Below are 17,755 nucleotides of genomic sequence, written 5' to 3'. Positions count from 1 at the left end.
CTTTAAAAATTAGGTAAGGAACCAAATGTTATATAATACTGTTTTATAAATTATAATTTATGATAATTGAGAATTTAAGCGTATTTTCATGTAATATTTGATACCTCCAGCTGATGACGGTGAATACATCGAAACAGGGCCCTGTCCGGGTTTCTAATCCATAACTGACTTCTGATTTCTGCTCAGTGACTGAAACTAAGACCTCCACGACGAATCTGGACTAACGTGAACTTATCTCTACTCATAAACTCTTATCTCTAATTCTGTAATGAATTATTGTGTTATACATATTTTTATGAGTTTGAGTTTGTAATCTCTATTTGAGTTTGTAACCCTTGTCAGAATACATACTTTTGAATGGATTAGTTTTTGTTTCTATTGACTATTGATTTGCGAGAAGGGACCACTCCCACTATTGAAACTTACATTGGCCTGAGTTCTTGGTGTGCTTTTTTCTTGGCACTTCCCAGAATGCCTTGGGTATGACATCGCACTGCTCTGCTCCAAGAAGCGCAATCAGCACAAAAAAGCACCAGGAACTTCTCCAGCAGCTTTCTGCTTGGCCCAAACCAGGATGAGAGCCAGGTAAGGTGAAAATTATGGGATAAAAATTCTTCCCCATCGGACGGGGAGGAATAGGGCTGGCATACGCCTGGAATTTCCTGGACAACTGGGATTCGCCTTGAAAATGGATTTTGGATGGAATTTATCAATATTCGGTGTATGGAGAAGAGGGATCACTCCCTGTTTTTGGAGGGGAACTGGGGGAGGCCCTGAACCGAGACCTTCCCATTTACTCCCACAGCTGTTCCCATCCACCTTCCACCCTGCCCAAACAGACCACCCTCCTCCCTCTCCAAAAACACACACACACACACACCACCAGGAATGGCACCATGCTGCCAGTTACCTGAGCATCTTTAGGAATGGGGTCAGCAGGCAATGGGCGCGTTGGGGGCGCTGGCCTGTCCTGGACCGAGGCCTGGGCAGAAAGAGGAGGTACAGCAACAGACAAGACATGCTCGGATGAAGAAGAAGAAGAAAAAGATTGGGGGGTGTTGTATGTTGGGGGAGCAGCTCTGGAAGAAGCCTGGGAGGGCCTTGCTGTTTACTAAGGGAAGGCAGATCTGGATTAAGGGGGTCCCAGGTCCAATCCCCAGAATCTCCAAGCAGGGCTGGATAAAGACCCTGGAGAGCCACCGCTGGGTGGAAACAATGGCCTTACTCAGCAGCAGGCAGCTTCCTATGTTTGTATTTGTTCAGAACCATGAGGACCAGAACCTTACATGTTTTTAAGGTTTGGCCGCGACTCAGAAACAGAGCTTGCAGAAGGACTCCGTTTCAGCCTCCGGCATCTCTCAAGGTAGGGCTGGGAAAGGCTCTCTTGTCTGAAAACCTGGAGGGGCCCTGCCGGTCAGCTTAGACCAGGGATGAGGAAACCTGTGGTTGGATTTTGCTGGATTCTAGTCCTCATGGTTCTCTTCTTGTTTAAATTTTTTTTTTTGTTACAGATTTTCTTGTGCTACAAAACAAACGAACATGGAAAAGTACATATAGTATCTCCACTTTCTATTAATAATAATAATAATAATAATAATAATAATAATAATAATATACCGCCCTATACCCGAAGGTCTTAGGGCGGTTCACAGAATTCATAGGGACTTTTTCACGGATTGTTGACATTCAGTATGAGACACTGTTGTCAGACATTGTGCAGATGGGGTAAAAGAGAGGGGAGAGAAATACGGAGAATAATGACCTTTCGTTCTATTGCAGTGTTTGGGCAGGGATTTTGTGCCACCGTCACGCAGGTAGGTCTATCTATCTATTTAATTTCATCGGCACTGCGAGAGATTAGAGAGCCCAGAGCTTGGTTCGTTGCGTTCAGCTGGTTGCAGTGTCGTTTGTTGGTGAAGGGAGCTGCGTTGACGGGTCAAATTAGTCATATTGATTTGTATGCTTGGGGAGGGGGGATAGGTCTTGTGCTGTGCATGTAATAAAGGGGAGTCACACAGGGGAGGGGGGAGCCACCCTCCTTTGCTTGCCCTCCCCAAGCTATTTTAAGTTTGTTGGCTAACTTTTTTAGTAGGGTGGTTCTGCATAAAGCTCTGATTTAAAGAGGAAGCCGGGAAGCGGTTGTTTTTTTAAAAACCAAAGTTAGTCCATTGTGTCTATCTAGCTCAGCAATGTCCACACGGACTGGCAGCCTCTCTCCTGGGTTTCAGGCAACACTTAGCCGGAGATAACATCAGGGATTGAATCTGGGGCACCTGCACACAAAACACTGAGGCCCTGCCATGGACCGACAACTTTTCCTCCCGTCGCAGAAGACCATGCAATGGGGTCAAGGGACAAGCTGGCCCTGCCACCTCCTTCCTCCCGCTCCGTTACCTGTTGACCCTTTGGGATCGGGTCAGGCGGAAGAGGCTTGGATGGTGGGTCAGGTCGAGAGGCATCGGGGGCAGCAGGCTGCAGAGAGACGGAAGGCAGCGCCACAAGGAAACCAAAGAGCAGATTGGAAGAGATAGAGAGAAAGAGAGAGAGAGAGAGAGAGAGAGAGAGAGAGAGAGAGAGGGTGTTATCGTTCCGGCCTGTGGCATGCATGGCTAGGGGTACATGAGAGGCACACATATTCATGCAAATGCAACCATGCAAGGAGAAAAGAGAGACAGACAGAGAGAGAAACAGGCACCCCCAAAAATTTCTCGTCTATTTAGGAATTTAATTCTGAGTCTTAGATCGGTCCCAGAACATGTTGCAGAGACTCTGCCGTGAACACCTTGCGTGAGTAAGAAGAAAGGGGTGTCCCAGAGCATGTACAGAGTGCCTCGAGCTCCACTGGGTTAAACTGCCAGCAGCTAGCCTGAGCCTGGTTTGGGAGGCTTAGGAAGGAGAAACTAAAGGGCGTTCCAAAATTAAGGAAGGGGGTCTTCTCCTAGTCGCATTTTAAAGAATCCCACTGAGCCTCAGGAATCAAAAAAATAAGCATTTAGAGGTCATATCCAGCCATGTTCTACTCAGAACAAACCCACTCAAATTAATTAATCTAGTTGAGTCACATCTATTCTGGCTCACAACCAGGTTTCTACAAATCTGGCACAGGGTTTTGGTGAATTATAGAGCATTTAAGCCTAGTAACAGCAGGGCTGGGGAAGCTGCGGCCCTTCAGATGTGGATGGACTACAACTCCCATCATCACTGGATGCCAGCGCTGATGGGAGTCAGAGTCCCACCTTTGCAGTAAGCCTAAGGAGGCAGCACAAGCTGTCATAACACCCTCCAGCCACTTGAGGGTGCTGTGGGACTTTCTCCTTAGCCAGTCCTATCTACACTTCTACCTGCTCTTTCACAATACCATATAGTCTCACAGGGCAACACCTCCCCCTTTTTCTGGGGAAATTGTTCCATTCTGAAGGTTTGCCTTTTATTCAGGGCTGTGTTTACAGGGAGAGAGGGGTCTGTGGGAGATTCAGCTCCCTTATGGACACGCCGGGCCCCCTCTTCTGACTTAAAAATTAAACAAAGGGGTTGCGCAGCAACAAAAATGTTGCAGCGCATCCCCAGCTCCTAAGAAAGAGCGCTCCTGTTCAGGCTCCCAGCCAGCCAGCCACACCTCTGCTCCTGGGACACTCCATTCCACGCCCTCTACCAGCATACTCCATTGCAAAGCCCCCCACCCAACTTTTTTTTCTCGTTTTTTAACTCTACTCAGCATTTGGAGGGTAGGCCTGGAAAATTAAGCCCTTCAAACTGAGACAGCACTTCATGATTAAAATTGGTCTGCAGTGTATGCAGCTGAGTTTATATTAAAATATTACATTTAGCATCAAATGCTTCCGGGCCAGCGGGGTGGAAGGGAACTTATCTCTTTTGGTGCAAACGGTAATTGCTTCTCTTTTCCCACTAACCCCCCCCCCAAAAAAACCACCCAAACCAAGAAAAAACCAAGGTAACACTCTTAGGATGTAACAGGATTGAAGGACCTGTAAGCCCCGCCTCCCAACAGTAACTGACCACTCCCACAGCCAGCCATAGCAACAGTTTCTAAGCCCCGCCACCTGTCAGCAACAATTCAGCCAATCACCCGTGGCAACAGCCCACCACCATCAATGACCAATAGCAGCAGCCTAGGAGACAGGCCCCAAGCCTATAGTTACCATGGCAACCAACACACAAACGGACCGATTATAATCAGTGAAAACTTCAGAGCAAGCTGTAACTGATCTAGACAGATATAGATATCTATCTGTATAGATGTAAACATGCACACACATGGTACACAAATTTACTAAACACAAATTTACTAAACGTTTTATCTGCAACCTTGGAATTAAAAGTTTGCAATGTCCTTAAGGCTGAAAAGTACAACTTAACAAGTTATCACCAGGAAACAAAATTTGACAGCTGGGTGTGTGGAGAGGAGATTGTGAGTAAAAGAAGTTCATGAGATTCTGGTTTTCTTCAGACTCTGCACAACTGCCCGCTCCCCAGTTTGGATCCATCGTATTTAATAAGTTAATTTAAAAAAAAAACAAAATGTAATAAATATAATAAAGAAGAACTGGGAGAGGTAGTTTTTGTTAATGCTAAAATAAAATAAAATTGTTGCTATTGGGGAGGAAGGGAGAGAGTGCTTCAGTTCAGTAATTTGAAAACCTACCTCCTGTATATATATATATATTTTGGGGGGGGGGAGGGAATTGTTGCTAAAACACACTAAAATTTACCCTATTCTTTCCTTTTGCAGCACTAAAACAGCTTCCTCTCATCCAACAAAAATGCAATTATCATACAACTACATCATACACATGTAGCCGAGAGCCTGCATTGTGTGGTGGTTGTAAGCTGTGTGTCGGACTAGGACCTGGGTTCAAATCCCCACTCAGCCAGGAAGCTCATTGAGTGACCCTGGGCCAGCCACTGCCTCTCAGCCTGGCCTACCTCACAGGGGTTATGGTGGGGATTAAATGATGGTGAGAATCATGTACTCCACACCCTGGGCTCCCTGAAGAAAAAGGTGGAGGTATAAATGCAACAAATAAATAAAATATCCCACCCTAGCCCTGAAGATGGAAGTTTAGGCCTTACATCCAAAATAACAACCAAAGAACATACGTTCCTACCCATTAGTATGGAAGGCGATATGCAGTTTGCATTAACCACAAGGTTTTATAGTGTTAGGGGAGCCCTCTATTCATTTTTAGCCATGTGCATAAAAAGGAGGTGTATTGATTCGTGGCAAAAAGGTCTTTGTGCTTCAAACCTTGGGCCAAGTTTAGTTAGTCAATTCCACCCCCCTGCCAAAAAAAACCCAAGTGCTTATTTGCCAGACTTTATTGTACCACTTTGTCAAAGCAGCACCCCTCCAAATTCTTCTGGTATCTCATTATTGCAAGTACATACCCTCCAACATTTCTCCGATGAAAATAGGGACGTCCCATTCCATAATGATATAATTTTACTATTTATACCCTGCCCATCTGACTGGGTTGCCCCAGCCACTCTGGCCAGCTTCCCAACATATATAAAAACATAACACAACATTAAACATTTTTTTAAAAAAACTTCCCTTTACAGGATTGCCTTCAGACAGCTTGGAGCATGGGTAGGCAAGCTAAGGCCCGGGGGCCAGATCCGGCCCAATCGCCTTCTAAGTCTGGCCCATGGATGGTCCAGGAATCAGCATGTTTTCACAAGAGTAGAATGTGACCTTTTATTTAAAATGTATCTCTGGGTTATTTGTGGGGCCTGCCTGGTGTTTTTACATGAGTAGAATGTGTGGATTTATTTAAAATGCATCTCTGGGATATTTGTGGGGCATAGGACTTTGTTCATTTTTTCTTCAGAATATAGTCTGGGCCCACACAATGTCTGAGGGACAGTGGACCAACCCCCTGCTGAAAAAGTTTGCTGACCCCTGGCTTGGAGGGTCAGATAACTCCATACCCGCCAACATTTCTCCGATGAAAATAGGGACGTCCTAAGGAAAAGTGGGACATTCCGGGATCGAATCAGAAACCGGGACGGCTTCTCCAAATCAGGAACGTCCCTGAAAAAATAGGGACCCTTGGAGGGGCTGTGAGTAAGGGGTCTGAACCATAAGATGATATTGTAATAATCTAACGGATTAGTAAATGAAAGGAATGCAGCGATCACAGGCGGCACAGCCAGGCGCCATCCACATACGAAGGTGGGAACCCATCACTTACCTTAGAAGTCGGCATGAGCTGGAGCTCAGTGTTCTGCCTGAACTGTGGGGGGCGGGGGCGCCCTGGGGGGGCTTGGCTGTAAGTCCGAGGCTCAGGGTGCGTGATCCTGATGGAGAGAACAGGGAGGCTGAGGCCTTGGTCTTAGGAGGCATATTACAGGCCAACACACACATATACACAACACAGAGAGAGAGACCAACACACTTTTGCCTCTGGCTCCGCCCAGCGCTGCAATGCGGCCCCCAATAGGTCATCCAGAAGGGAATGCGGCCCTCGAGATGCAAAAGGTTCTAGAGTCCACAAGCAGCCCTCAGAGACTTGGCTTTCGCCCCAAAGGAGAGAAGAGCGCACGCAAGAGAAATACCGTATTTTTCGCCCCATAGGGCGCACCGTTTGGGGGGGGGTAAATTTATTTCCCCCCCAGGCATGGGGCTGGGGCGGGGGAAGCCCGAGCTTCCCCCGACCCCAGCCCCCAGAACAGGCTGCTATCTGCAAGCCTAGGGAGCCCGGCGGGAAGTCGCGCTAGGCTCCCACGGCTTGCGGAGAGCTGCCCAAAGCCCCGAGCACGCTTCTTAGCGCGCCCCGGGCTTTGGGATGCAGGCAGCTCTCCGCAAGCCTTGGGAGACCGGCGGGAACTCCCGCGGGGTCCCAAGGATTGCGGATAGCTTCCTGAAGCCTGGAGAGCGAGAGGGGTCGGTGCGCACCGACCCCTCTCGCTCTCCAGGCTTCAGCGAAAGCCTGCATTCGCCCCATAGGACGCACACACATTTCCCCTTCATTTTTGGAGGGGAAAAAGTGGCGTCCTATAGGGTGAAAAATACGGTACATTTGTATAGAAGCACCAAACCCAGGCAAAGCACCAAACCAGCACCAGATAGGAAGGGGGGGGGGAGCCTCCACCATTTCATTCACACCCAAAAATGACATCAAAGCTCAGCTGTTGCAGGATCAGCCGTATTACCCTCTTTGTTCAGCTGGGCGGATGAATCGCACCCGGGACTCTGCCTCAGTGCTGCAGGGTGAGGGGAGCAGAGTTAGTGTTCCACAGCAGTGTGTGACATTGGGGAGAGGGGAGGACAGAGGTCCCTTTGTGGGGCACGGGATGGGTGCGTGGGGAGAGAAACAGCCAGGTGTCAACACAGTGTGAGGGATTAGATGGAGGTTAGGGCAGGAATTATCATTACTGAATGGCATCCAATTGCGCTCTGCTTAGAGTAAGCCCACTGAAATTAATGGACCTAAGTTAGTCATGTTGGTTAAGGAGCCTGCGGTCGTGTAGTGGTTAGAGTATTGGACGAAGAGCTGGGAGATCAGGGTTCAAATCCTCCACCCAGTCGTGAAGCTCACTGGGTGACCTTGGGCCGGACACTGTCTCTCAGTTTAAGCTCCCTCACAGGGTTGTTGCAAAGATAAAATGGGGAGAAGGAGGAACTGTGCATGCCACCATGAGCCGCTTGGAGGAAAGGTGGGATAAAAACATAATAAACAAATAATTTCAGCAGGTCTACTCCGACTAGGGCTGAAACGGGATACAACCCATCTCCACAGTTATTTGACTTCTCCATTGCTTGCTGCAGACAAGTCTCCAAGCAACATTAAAAAGAACAAATCATAAAAATAATACATTCCGATAGAGCCATTGCAGATAGCTCATAAAGAAACCCACTAAAAACATTTCTGCAGCAAGGTTATATTCCCACCATGTAGGCCACCGGCCAACAGATCACACTCCACTAAGAGACCTGGAAGGAGAGGAGAGTTTCAGCCTGGTGCCAATAAAAGCGGAACGATGGCAGCAGGCAGACCTTAGCTGGAAAGAGGACTCCGCAGACAACTGAAAAGGCCCTGTTCCTTGACCACCACCCTCCAAAACTCCTTCGGAGTGAGGAAACCTGGAAAAAGGACTCAAATGAAAACCAAGGTGGGAGAGGGGGCGGAATCCAGATTGGGTCATATCGGGAGAGGTGCTATGAAAGGTATTGTGGTCCTGAAATTAAAACCAGCATCGGAAAGGAGATCCTGGCATGACGGCTTTGAGCCACCTGGGTGGCACGTTTTGGCCTTTAATGGGACGGAGGGAGGAAGGAAGGAAGGTTCACATCTTTGCTAGGGCAGCCACTTGGAGGGGACGTTGGAGGAAAAGTGGGGGAGTCATTTCGCGGGGACACCGGTGGAAAGCAGGGCAGGGAACAAAGGTGCGGGGCAAGGAGGGTGTGCCATCTTACCTGTACTGACAGCTGGTGCCCTTGCCGATCTGCCAGAGGCGCTTGTGGACCCGCTTGGTGCAGCAGATCCCGAGGCAGAGGACCAAGACGAGCAAGAGTGCCGTCAGCACTAAGGCGGTCGAGGTGACGCTGCCCCCTGGGAAGGAGAGGGTGGGGGGAAGAAGAGACAGTGTGTTATTCAGTGCCAGGCAGACACACGGTCCACAATGCCACATGCCAGGCTGTATATTCCCCCGCTGCCTTCCCACTAACAAAAGAGAACTTGTTCCCAACTCAGTCACCAGCTCTGAACGCCCTACGCTGTTATATACAATACGGAGCTATCCACCCACCCGGCAGAAGGAGAGGGGCTGGGGGTTTAATCCTCCCTTCCCAATAGGCTTGAAGCAACTCTCCTGCGGCGTTTGGGACTCCTTTAAGCTGAGAGAAAAGACGTGACACGATGGGAATCTATAAAATTATGCATGGGTGGAGACAGTTGTTCTCCCCCTCTCAACATATGAGAGCTGGGTCCATGGGTGCTGAATGTTGGAAGATTCGGGACAGATCAGCAGAAATTCTTTCTTCACGCAGTTAAACTATGGAACTCTGTGCCACAGGAGGCGGGGATGGCCACCGACTTGGATGGCTTTGAAAGAGGATTAGATGAATTTGCGGAGGGCAAAGCTGTCGGTGGCTATGTGTGGCTGCTAGCCACAATGGCTATTGCTCTGCCTCTGCTGTCAGAGGCTGGATGTCCCTCTGAATACTGGGAGTTCCTGGGAGTCACAAATGGAGAGAGCTGCTCTCGCACTCGGGTCCTGCTCGCAGGCTTCCCACAGGCATTTGGTTGGCCACTGTGAGGGCAAGATGCTGGATCAGATGGCTCTCCTTTGGCCTGATTCAGCTGCACAGCTGTTCTTAAGTTCCTACGAGCAAGGGTGAGGGAGGGCTCTTTCCTTTACACCCTGCCTGTGGTCTTCCTGCAGGCATCCAATTGGCCACTGTGAGAACAGGATAGTGGACTAGATAGGCCCCTGGCCTCATCCACTCTTATGGCTGGATACTGGCTTGGATACTGATCTCCTCTTGCAATGATGCACTAGGGCAGCCTTTCTCAACCTGTGGGTCTCATCACCCCTAGCTAGCAAGGCCAGAGCTCAGGGATGATAGGAGTTGTAGTCCAACAACATCTGGGGACCCACAGGTTGAGAACCGCTGCACCAGGGGGTTCCTCCAGACTGGGGTTTGCATCCAGTGCTAGTCCCGAGAGTAAACCCACAACGCGACCTATTTGGACAGAGTTATTTAAAGGGGTCTGCTCTCTGTAGGACTTCGCTTGGGACAACCCTGGGCTGCTGTGCTTTGCAGCTGTGTTCTGCAATGTTAAGGACACAAGACGAGCCTGCTTGGATCTCCTTAGGTTCTTCTCATCGACGAAAAAAGCACGCATTCATGGCGGATTTTTAACCGTCCCCCACGCCATCCTGCTTTTACGAGCAGTTCTGCAAAGCTTCCCCAATGTTATCAACATTATTGCCGCCTGAAGGGGGGAGTCTCGTGCTATTAGAACATAACAAAAGCGGGACAGAAAAGAAAGGGTATCAAGAGCAGGATCGCATACAAAACCATCCTGATGCCATCAGGAGCACAAATTGTCAGGAATGCAAGATAAAAAGGATGTCTGGAAGGGATGCTAGGGAGATACAATGACTATGTGGCTGGTTTGTATATGCATGAGTGTCCTTCAAGGCTGTGTGACCTTTCACTGGGACCTGCTTTCTGGGTCTAAGAATTATGTGCACCTTCAAGTTTTTTAATTTGGAAGAGAAAAGGAAAAAAGCCAGCCTCAGGCTACAGCACTTTTGGGAAATCACTGTTGTAAAAGAAAGCAGAAGAGCAATTGTCTGCCTCCTTTTATGGTATTTTCCATTGCTGTTACTGATGTTTTATTTTCAAAATTGTCTTGCCTCACAACGTTTACGGCTTCCAGAAGAGGCTTTGAAAACATGCGTTTCAACACATGAATATGATTTAAATAATGATGATTAGGTAGATAATAAATAGTAAGTAATAAAATAAAATAGAAGTAAGTAATAGAAATAAGACTCCTGGCTAACCATGCCTTTCTTGAGCCAACTGAGTTGTTAACAGGCCCAGAACGGGTGTCAGATAGGAACATAAAAACAGCATGGCTGCTGGATCAGGCCAAAGGGTCACCTGCTTCAGGATCCTGTTCTCCCAGTGGTCAACTGGATTCCCCATGGGGAAGCCCGAAAGCAAGACCTGAAAGCAGGTTATCAATGGCAGCAATCGAAGCTAACGGCTAGAAAAATAGCTGAAGGCCTTTTCAAAGGTTTTGATGCGAGAAGTTTGTTGAGTCGCATTTAAATAAATAATAATAATAATAATAATAATAATGATAATAATATTTTCTTATTTATACCCCGCCCTCCCCAGCCAAGCCCGGGCTCAGGGCGGCTAACAAGCAATAATAAAAACAAGTTGAATGATTACAACTTAAAACAAAATTAAAATTCAACATTAAAATACCAAAACATTAAAATATTAAAATGCCTCATTAAAATGCCTCATCGCAGGAGGAGAAGGAAAAGAAAAAATAAAGAGAGGGAGGGAATCAAATTGGCTCCAAGCCAAAGGCCAGGCGGAACAACTCTGTCTTAAAGGCCCTGCGGAAAGAAATCAGATCCTGCAGGGCCCTGGTCTCATGAGGCAGAGCGTTCCACCAAGCCGGGGCCAGAGCTGAAAAGGCCCTGGCTCTGGTTGAAGCTAATCTAACTTCCTTAGGGCCTGGGACCACAAGGGTGTTGTTATTTATGGACCTTAAGGTCCTCCGTGGGGCATACCGGGAGAGGCGGTCCCGTAGGTATGAGGGTCCTAGGCCCTGTGATGCCACTTGAAACAGTCATGGCTTCTCCCAAAGATCCCTGGGACCCGGAGTTTGATAAGGGTAACGAGAGCTGTTAGGAGCAACCCCTATTACCCCCAGAGAGCTACAATTGACCGTTCCGCCTCTTTGAGAATTGCAGCACTTATCCCTGCCCACTGGGCCCCACGGCTACTTACTTGACTCCATAGCAGCTGATCCGCTGTCTATGCTGCCCCCCGACCCACTGCTCAGGCAGTTCGGAGGAGCCCAGCCAGACTGACAATGGCAGTGTCCTTTGCTGTTACATACCTGCAAACAGGGAAGAAGGACCCATAGAAGGAGGTGACTTGGCAGAATCGGAAAAGGCCAGAGCACTTTCTTTTTTCCCTTCACTTTCCCCACATCGTGGCCCATCAAGGGCTTACCCTCGGAGGCCCCAATCCGCCTCTATGGGAGACGGGGTTGCTGAAACTCAGCCTCCATCCATGCAATACAGTTAAATCAGTATCATACCACTTTAAATGGGTCATGCCTTCCCTCAAAGCGTCTTGAGAAGTTTGTTAAGGGGACTGAGAGTTGTTAGGCAACACACACCCCTTCCCCTCGCAGAGCTACAATTCCCAGAGGGGTTTAGCAATCTGTCATCGCAAGGAACTCTGGGAATTGTAGTTCTGTGAGGGGAATTGGGGGGGATTCCTGGCTTCTAACTCCCCTCCTCCCATACAGTAGAGTAGTGGCAGGTTCAGAGGTGAAGGTTCCTTCATGATAGTCACTGCCACACCCTTTACCAAGATTGTACAATAATCTTACAATTCTACTCTGGGCAGTTTCCAACAGAATAAAAACACAGCAAAACAACAAACACTAAAAACTTCCCAATACAGGGCCGCCTTCAGATGTCTTCTAAAAGTCATATAGTTATTTATCTCCTTGGCATCTTATGGGAGGGCGTTCCACAGGGCGGGCGCCACTGCCAAGAAGGCCCTTTGCCTGGTTCCCTGTAGCTTCACTTCTCACAGTGAGGGAACCGCCAGAAGGCCCTCGGAGCTGGACTTCAGTGTCCAGGCTGAACGATGAGGATGGAGATGCTCCTACAGGTATACAGTCGTACCTTGGAAGTCAAACGGAATCCATTCCAGAAGTCCGTTCGACTCCCAAAATGTTCAAAAACCAAAGCACGGCTTCTGATTAGCTGCAGGAAGCTCCTGCAGCCAATTGGAAGCCCTGTCGGACGTTCGGCTTCCAAAAACAGTTCGCAAACCGGAACAGTCACTTCTGGATTTGCGACGTTCGGGAGCCAAAACGTTTGAGAACTAAGCTGTTCGAAAACCAAGGTACGACTGTACTGGGCAGAGACATTGCAACACTCAATGAAAACCTCCCTGTGTGGCCTTTCAGCCAGATCTACTATTTTCTGTGCACATTCATGGGCAAATAATTTGGAGTGCTCTGATATCTTCTTTCAGAATAACTTAAGTTGCGTTTTCCCTGAAAGTCTCACTGTCCACAACAGAACTTGCACGTCGTTCTCTCGAAACTGAAGCGTCTTGTCATTTCAGTGTGTTCCTAAATGCTTAGATTTGGAGCATATACAGAACAAAATCCCCTCCTCCTGAGCCCCTTCTCCAGAGTGACCCCAGGAGCCCATCCTCAATGGCCGACTCCCCTCCTTCCACTCCCATTGGCTCCAATCAGCACAAAGGATGAGAAGACTTCTCAGCGGCTAAAAAGCTCTCCTTTCATGCTGATTGGCTGGCTCTAGGATTCTGGAGGCGGGGACTGGGCTGCAGAAATCGTAATGGGTCTTCGGCAGACCCACGCAAACCCTGCAACCCCAGACCACTACGGCTCTGCCCCCCAAGTCCTTCCACTTACCCCATGGCTGTTGCACTGGCATGCTGGCAGCTTGAGCGAGGAGAGCTCTCGACACCGTTGGTCAACACACACCTGCAACCAGAGACGGAACAGTTTTTTAAAAAAATAGTTTTTATTAAGAATTTCAACATAACAAATTATCAAAACATATCCTCTTCATTTCCCCTCCATTTTCCCCTCCCCCTCCCCAAGAAGAACCCTCCCTCCTTACCCCCAAGACTTCACTCAGCTACTCTCTCTGATTTTTCAACACATGTTATTCTCTGCATATTGTAAAATTGTAAAGATCCTTAAATTATCTGTCTATTATATTAACAATCGATAAATTTGTGTATGTTTATTCAAAACTCCGCCAAGGAGTCCAATTCATTTTGTTGTTTTTTTTAAGTAGTTTGTAAAAAGTTCCCATTCTTCTTTAAAGTCACAGTTGTCCTTGTCTCACAGTTTGTATGTCAATTTTGCCAATTCTGCATAATCCATCAATTTCTCTTGCCGCTGTTCTTTTGTCAGGATTTCCCCATTCTTCCATCCTTGTGCTATTAAGACTCTTGCCGCCGTTGTCGCATACATAAATTCTTTATTTTCCTTGGCAGGTCTTTCCTACAATCCCTAACAAAAATGCTTCTGGGTTTTTTTTACAAATGTTAATTTAAACATTTTCTTCAACTCATTATATATCATTTCCCAAATTTTTTAAATTTCTCTACAATCCCACCACATATGGTAAAAAGTCCCTTCTTTTTCTTTACACTTCCAGCATACGTTTGACCCAGTTTTGTACATTCTTGCAATCTGTACTGGTATTAAATACCATCTATACATCGGGGTCTCTGCCATGGGAGCATATTCACCCAGTGCTTTTCAAGCTGCACTGGCTCCCGGTGGAGTACAGGATCAGATTTAAGGTGCTGCTTTTGACCTTTAAAGCCTTCACGGCCTAGGACCCTTGTACCTACGGGACCGCCTCTCCAGGTGTCAGGGAACTGCCATCTGAGACTAAGGAGGTGAAAGGGCTCATGGAGGGTGAGAGAGACCATTCAGCGGAGGAGGGGACCAGCAGGGGGAGAAGTGGAGTTCCAAGGGAAAGTGAGTCGGAGGGAGGGCTCAGAGACACTTCAAGCGGGAGCAGCGGGGAGATTTCAGGACCTCCTGTAGGGACACCCACTCCTCGGCGGAAACTGTCACGCCGAGAGTCCAGAAGACGCGTTTCCGTTAAGGAGCTTTTATGCTGGAAGAAGTTCCGTAAACGCCCACTGTCCGATTCAACGAGCGATTGATGGAGTCATGTTTAAGGAGCTCCATCACAGACAGAGGTTTGGGGACTTAGCCAAACTCTGAGGGATTAGGATTTTACGCACAAGCAGCTCATCATCCCATCACAGCAATCGGACAGTCCCTGAAAGCAGCTTGTGCAGAGAGGCATCATGAGTAACCCAGCCGGAGCCGGAGGAGCAGCAGGAGCTGGAGAGGGTCCAAGCCTGGAAGAAAGGTACAGAGTGTTGGAACTCCAGCTAGCAATGCAAACGGCGAGGCTAGAAGAAAGGAGGGCGCAGGATGCAGAAAAGGCAAAAGGCGCTACACTAGCAAGAAAGATGCCAGGAATGGTGCAGAAGTTTGGGGGGGACCCCAGGAACTACCAAGCCTTTAGGACAGAGATGCAGTATGCTCTTGAACTGCAGTTTAATGACTTTCCCGACGAGGCATCGAGAGTGGCGTTTGTGATTGGCCATCTCGAAGGAGGGGCGAGAGATTGGGTCAGACCCCTGATGGCAGGGAATAGTGACATGCTGAAGGACGCGAGGAAGTTTTTTCGCGCCATGGATTTGATGTTTTCCAGCGAGATTGAACAGGGGCTGGTGCGCAGACAATTGATGGCGTGCAAACAGGGGAGCCGATCGGTTCGTGAGTACTGGACTGAGTTTACAATGTTGATACATAGATTGGGGTGGGACCTTTCGGCGGAACCCATTCAAATGCTCTTTGAAGAGGGGCTTTCTTCGGCGGTGAAAGATGAACTTTCCCGGGCGCCCAGGGCGGAGTCTATGGACCAGCTGACCAAATCAGCGCTGACCATTGGAGCACGCCAGGAGGCAAGAGCCTTGGAGAAGCGGGAGGGGAAAGGAGAGCGTTGGAGGGATTTCCGCATTCCAGAGATTCCAGAACCAAGTTTCCCGCCAGGAGAGCCGATGGAAGTTGGAACAGCGCGCGCGCGCGCAGTTTCAAATCCCAGTGAAGGGAGGAAGAAGGAGGGAAAGAGCGCCAAGAAATGTTATCTCTGCCAGCAGCCAGGTCACTTTGCCAGAGTCTGCCCGCAAAGAAAGGAATGGCAAGGGATGGCTGGAGCTGTTGGGGGGAAGGAGGAGGAAGTCCAGGAGCCAGTAAAAGCCAACGCCTGTCTGCCTCTGTCAGGGCACTGCAGACAGGCCAAGGAGCAGTAAAAGTGCCCACTCCGGAACCTCCAAGACCAGCCCTAGTAATAGAGGTGTTGCTAGAGCTGGCAAACGGATACCCACTAAAGACTAAGGCGCTGCTGGACTCAGGCAGCTCCTGTAATTTTATGAGCAAGGAGTTTGCAGCTGAACACCAGATACAGACACTCCCTTTAAGCAACCCCCTGCAGGTCACCACGATCGATGGGAGGGAGCTGCTGGGAGGAGAAGTCAGCCTACAAACCGTCCCAATGGTTATGAGGGTGGCCAGGCACACTGAGAGGATAGCGTTCAATGTAGCCACCCTGGGAGGGGCTCCAGTCATTTTGGGAATGAGCTGGCTAGCGTTGCATGACCCGCTAGTGGGCTGGCATCAGAGAGTGGTCTCCTTTGGGTCAGCACATTGTCTGGAACACTGCAGAGAGGGAAAGGTGCCAGAAGGGGCAAAAGCCTCTCTAGCAGGGACGGAAGTGGCGGACAAAGGGAAGGTGCCCAAACAATACGCTGACCTGAGCAAGGTCTTCAGTGAAAGGGAAGCAGATAAATTACCACCGCACAGAGACTTTGACTGCCAAATTAATCTGGTCCCTGGGGCCCAGCTCCCCGTGGGCAAGCTGTACGCCATGTCAGACAGGGAAATGCAGGAGTTAAGGGAGTTTATTGATAAAAACCTGAAGAGGGGCTTCATCAGAGAGTCCAGAGCGGTGGGGGGGAGCCCAGTGTTTTTTGTGGACAAAAAAAACACGGATAAACCGAGATTGGTCGTGGACTACCGGGCCCTAAATGCCGTGTCAGAACCAGTGACTTTCCCCATGCCCAGGATTGATGACATTTTGACCAGGGTGAGGAAGGGAAAGATATTCACGAAACTGGACCTGAGAGGAGCATACAACCTGATACGAATAAAGAAGGGGGATGAATGGAAAACCACCATGTTCACCCCTTTGGGGGCGTTTGAATATCTCGTTATGCCATTCGGATTACAATCAGGCTCCGCCTGTTTTCAATCGCTCATGAACCACGTACTGGGACCTTTGCTCTACAAGAATTGCGTGGCCTTCCTCGATGACGTGCTGATATATTCAGAGAATGAGGAGCAGCATGTAAAGGATGTCAGGGAAGTGCTGAGCCAGCTGCAAGCAAACCAGTTGTGGGTGAAATTGGAGAAGTGTCAGTTCCACACCAAGGAGGTGGAATTCCTGGGGTACCGCTTATCAGACAAGGGATTAGCCATGGATCCAGGCAAGGTCCAGGCGGTGCTGGAATGGAAGACACCGAAAACGAAAAAAGATGTGCAAAGGTTCTTAGGGTTTGGGAACTTTTACCGTAAATTCATCAAGAACTTTGCCCACTTAACGGCTCCCATCACGGACTGTCTAAGCAGCAAGAAGAAATTCGTTTGGACGGCGGAGGCGGAGCATGCTTTTGAGGAATTGAAAAGGGCATTCGCTTCGGAAGAACAGCTCCTGCATGTGGATTTACAAAAACCCATGAGAGTGGAAACTGATGCCTCAGACCGGGCGGTGGGGGCGGTGCTGCTTCAGCCAGGGAGCAATAAGTCGGAATGGAGACCGTGTGCCTTCTTTTCGCGTAAGCTGAACAAATCCGAGAGGAACTACACGGTATATGACCGAGAACTACTCGCCATTCACGAAGCATTCCGGAGATGGAGACACTTACTAATTGGCGCACAACATAAGGTGCAAGTGTGTACGGACCACAAGAATTTGGAGTATTGGAGAACGGCACGGGTGCTCAACCAACGACAAGTGAGATGGGCCCAGGAGTTCTCCAAATTCCATTTTGAAATTTGCTATGTACCAGGTCCAGAAAACATCAGAGCGGACGCTCTCTCTCGCAAACCTGAATATTTGGAGGGGGAGGGAGCGCCGGAAGAGAGACATATTATCCCAGAGGACCACTGGGTGTGTGGTGCGGCCTGGGTGGGGCAAAGAGAACTGGTAGAGGGAACGGTAAATGATGAGTACGCCCAGGACAAGCTCAGAGGTCTAAGGAGAGAGGGAGAAGACCCCGGGGGTTTTGAAGAAAGAAACGGGGCATTGTATTACAGAGGGGCGCTATATATACCCGAAGGGGAATTGAGGGGGAGAGTACTCAAACAGCTGCACGACAATCCCACAGCGG

At 48.9% G+C, this 17,755-nt stretch overlaps 1 protein-coding gene across 7 annotated transcripts in view; it reads right to left on the bottom strand.

Annotated features, from left to right (window-relative positions):
• ADAM15 (ADAM metallopeptidase domain 15) overlaps nt 1-17,755 on the bottom strand; it is a 50,796-nt gene that overhangs the window by 5,917 nt on the left and 27,124 nt on the right. For 3 of the 7 annotated variants that reach the window (XM_053370149.1, XM_053370148.1, XM_053370154.1), the window contains exons 17-23: nt 13,182-13,253; nt 11,504-11,615; nt 8,438-8,573; nt 7,174-7,224; nt 6,213-6,318; nt 2,395-2,472; nt 911-1,021 (exon numbers count right to left, since the gene is read on the bottom strand). In XM_053370149.1, coding sequence (XP_053226124.1) covers nt 911-1,021; nt 2,395-2,472; nt 6,213-6,318; nt 7,174-7,224; nt 8,438-8,573; nt 11,504-11,615; nt 13,182-13,253 — 666 coding nt within the window. The remainder of the gene's footprint in view (nt 1-910; nt 1,022-2,394; nt 2,473-6,212; nt 6,319-7,173; nt 7,225-8,437; nt 8,574-11,503; nt 11,616-13,181; nt 13,254-17,755) is intronic. The other 4 variants (XM_053370151.1, XM_053370153.1, XM_053370152.1 and 1 more) reach the window with 4 other exon arrangements.

This window comes from Podarcis raffonei, chromosome 16 (genome assembly GCF_027172205.1).
Source record: "Podarcis raffonei isolate rPodRaf1 chromosome 16, rPodRaf1.pri, whole genome shotgun sequence".
Classification (NCBI taxonomy): Eukaryota; Metazoa; Chordata; class Lepidosauria; order Squamata; family Lacertidae; genus Podarcis; species Podarcis raffonei.
Note: the sequence above shows the minus strand (reverse complement) of the source record. Positions and strands in the feature narration are given on the sequence as shown.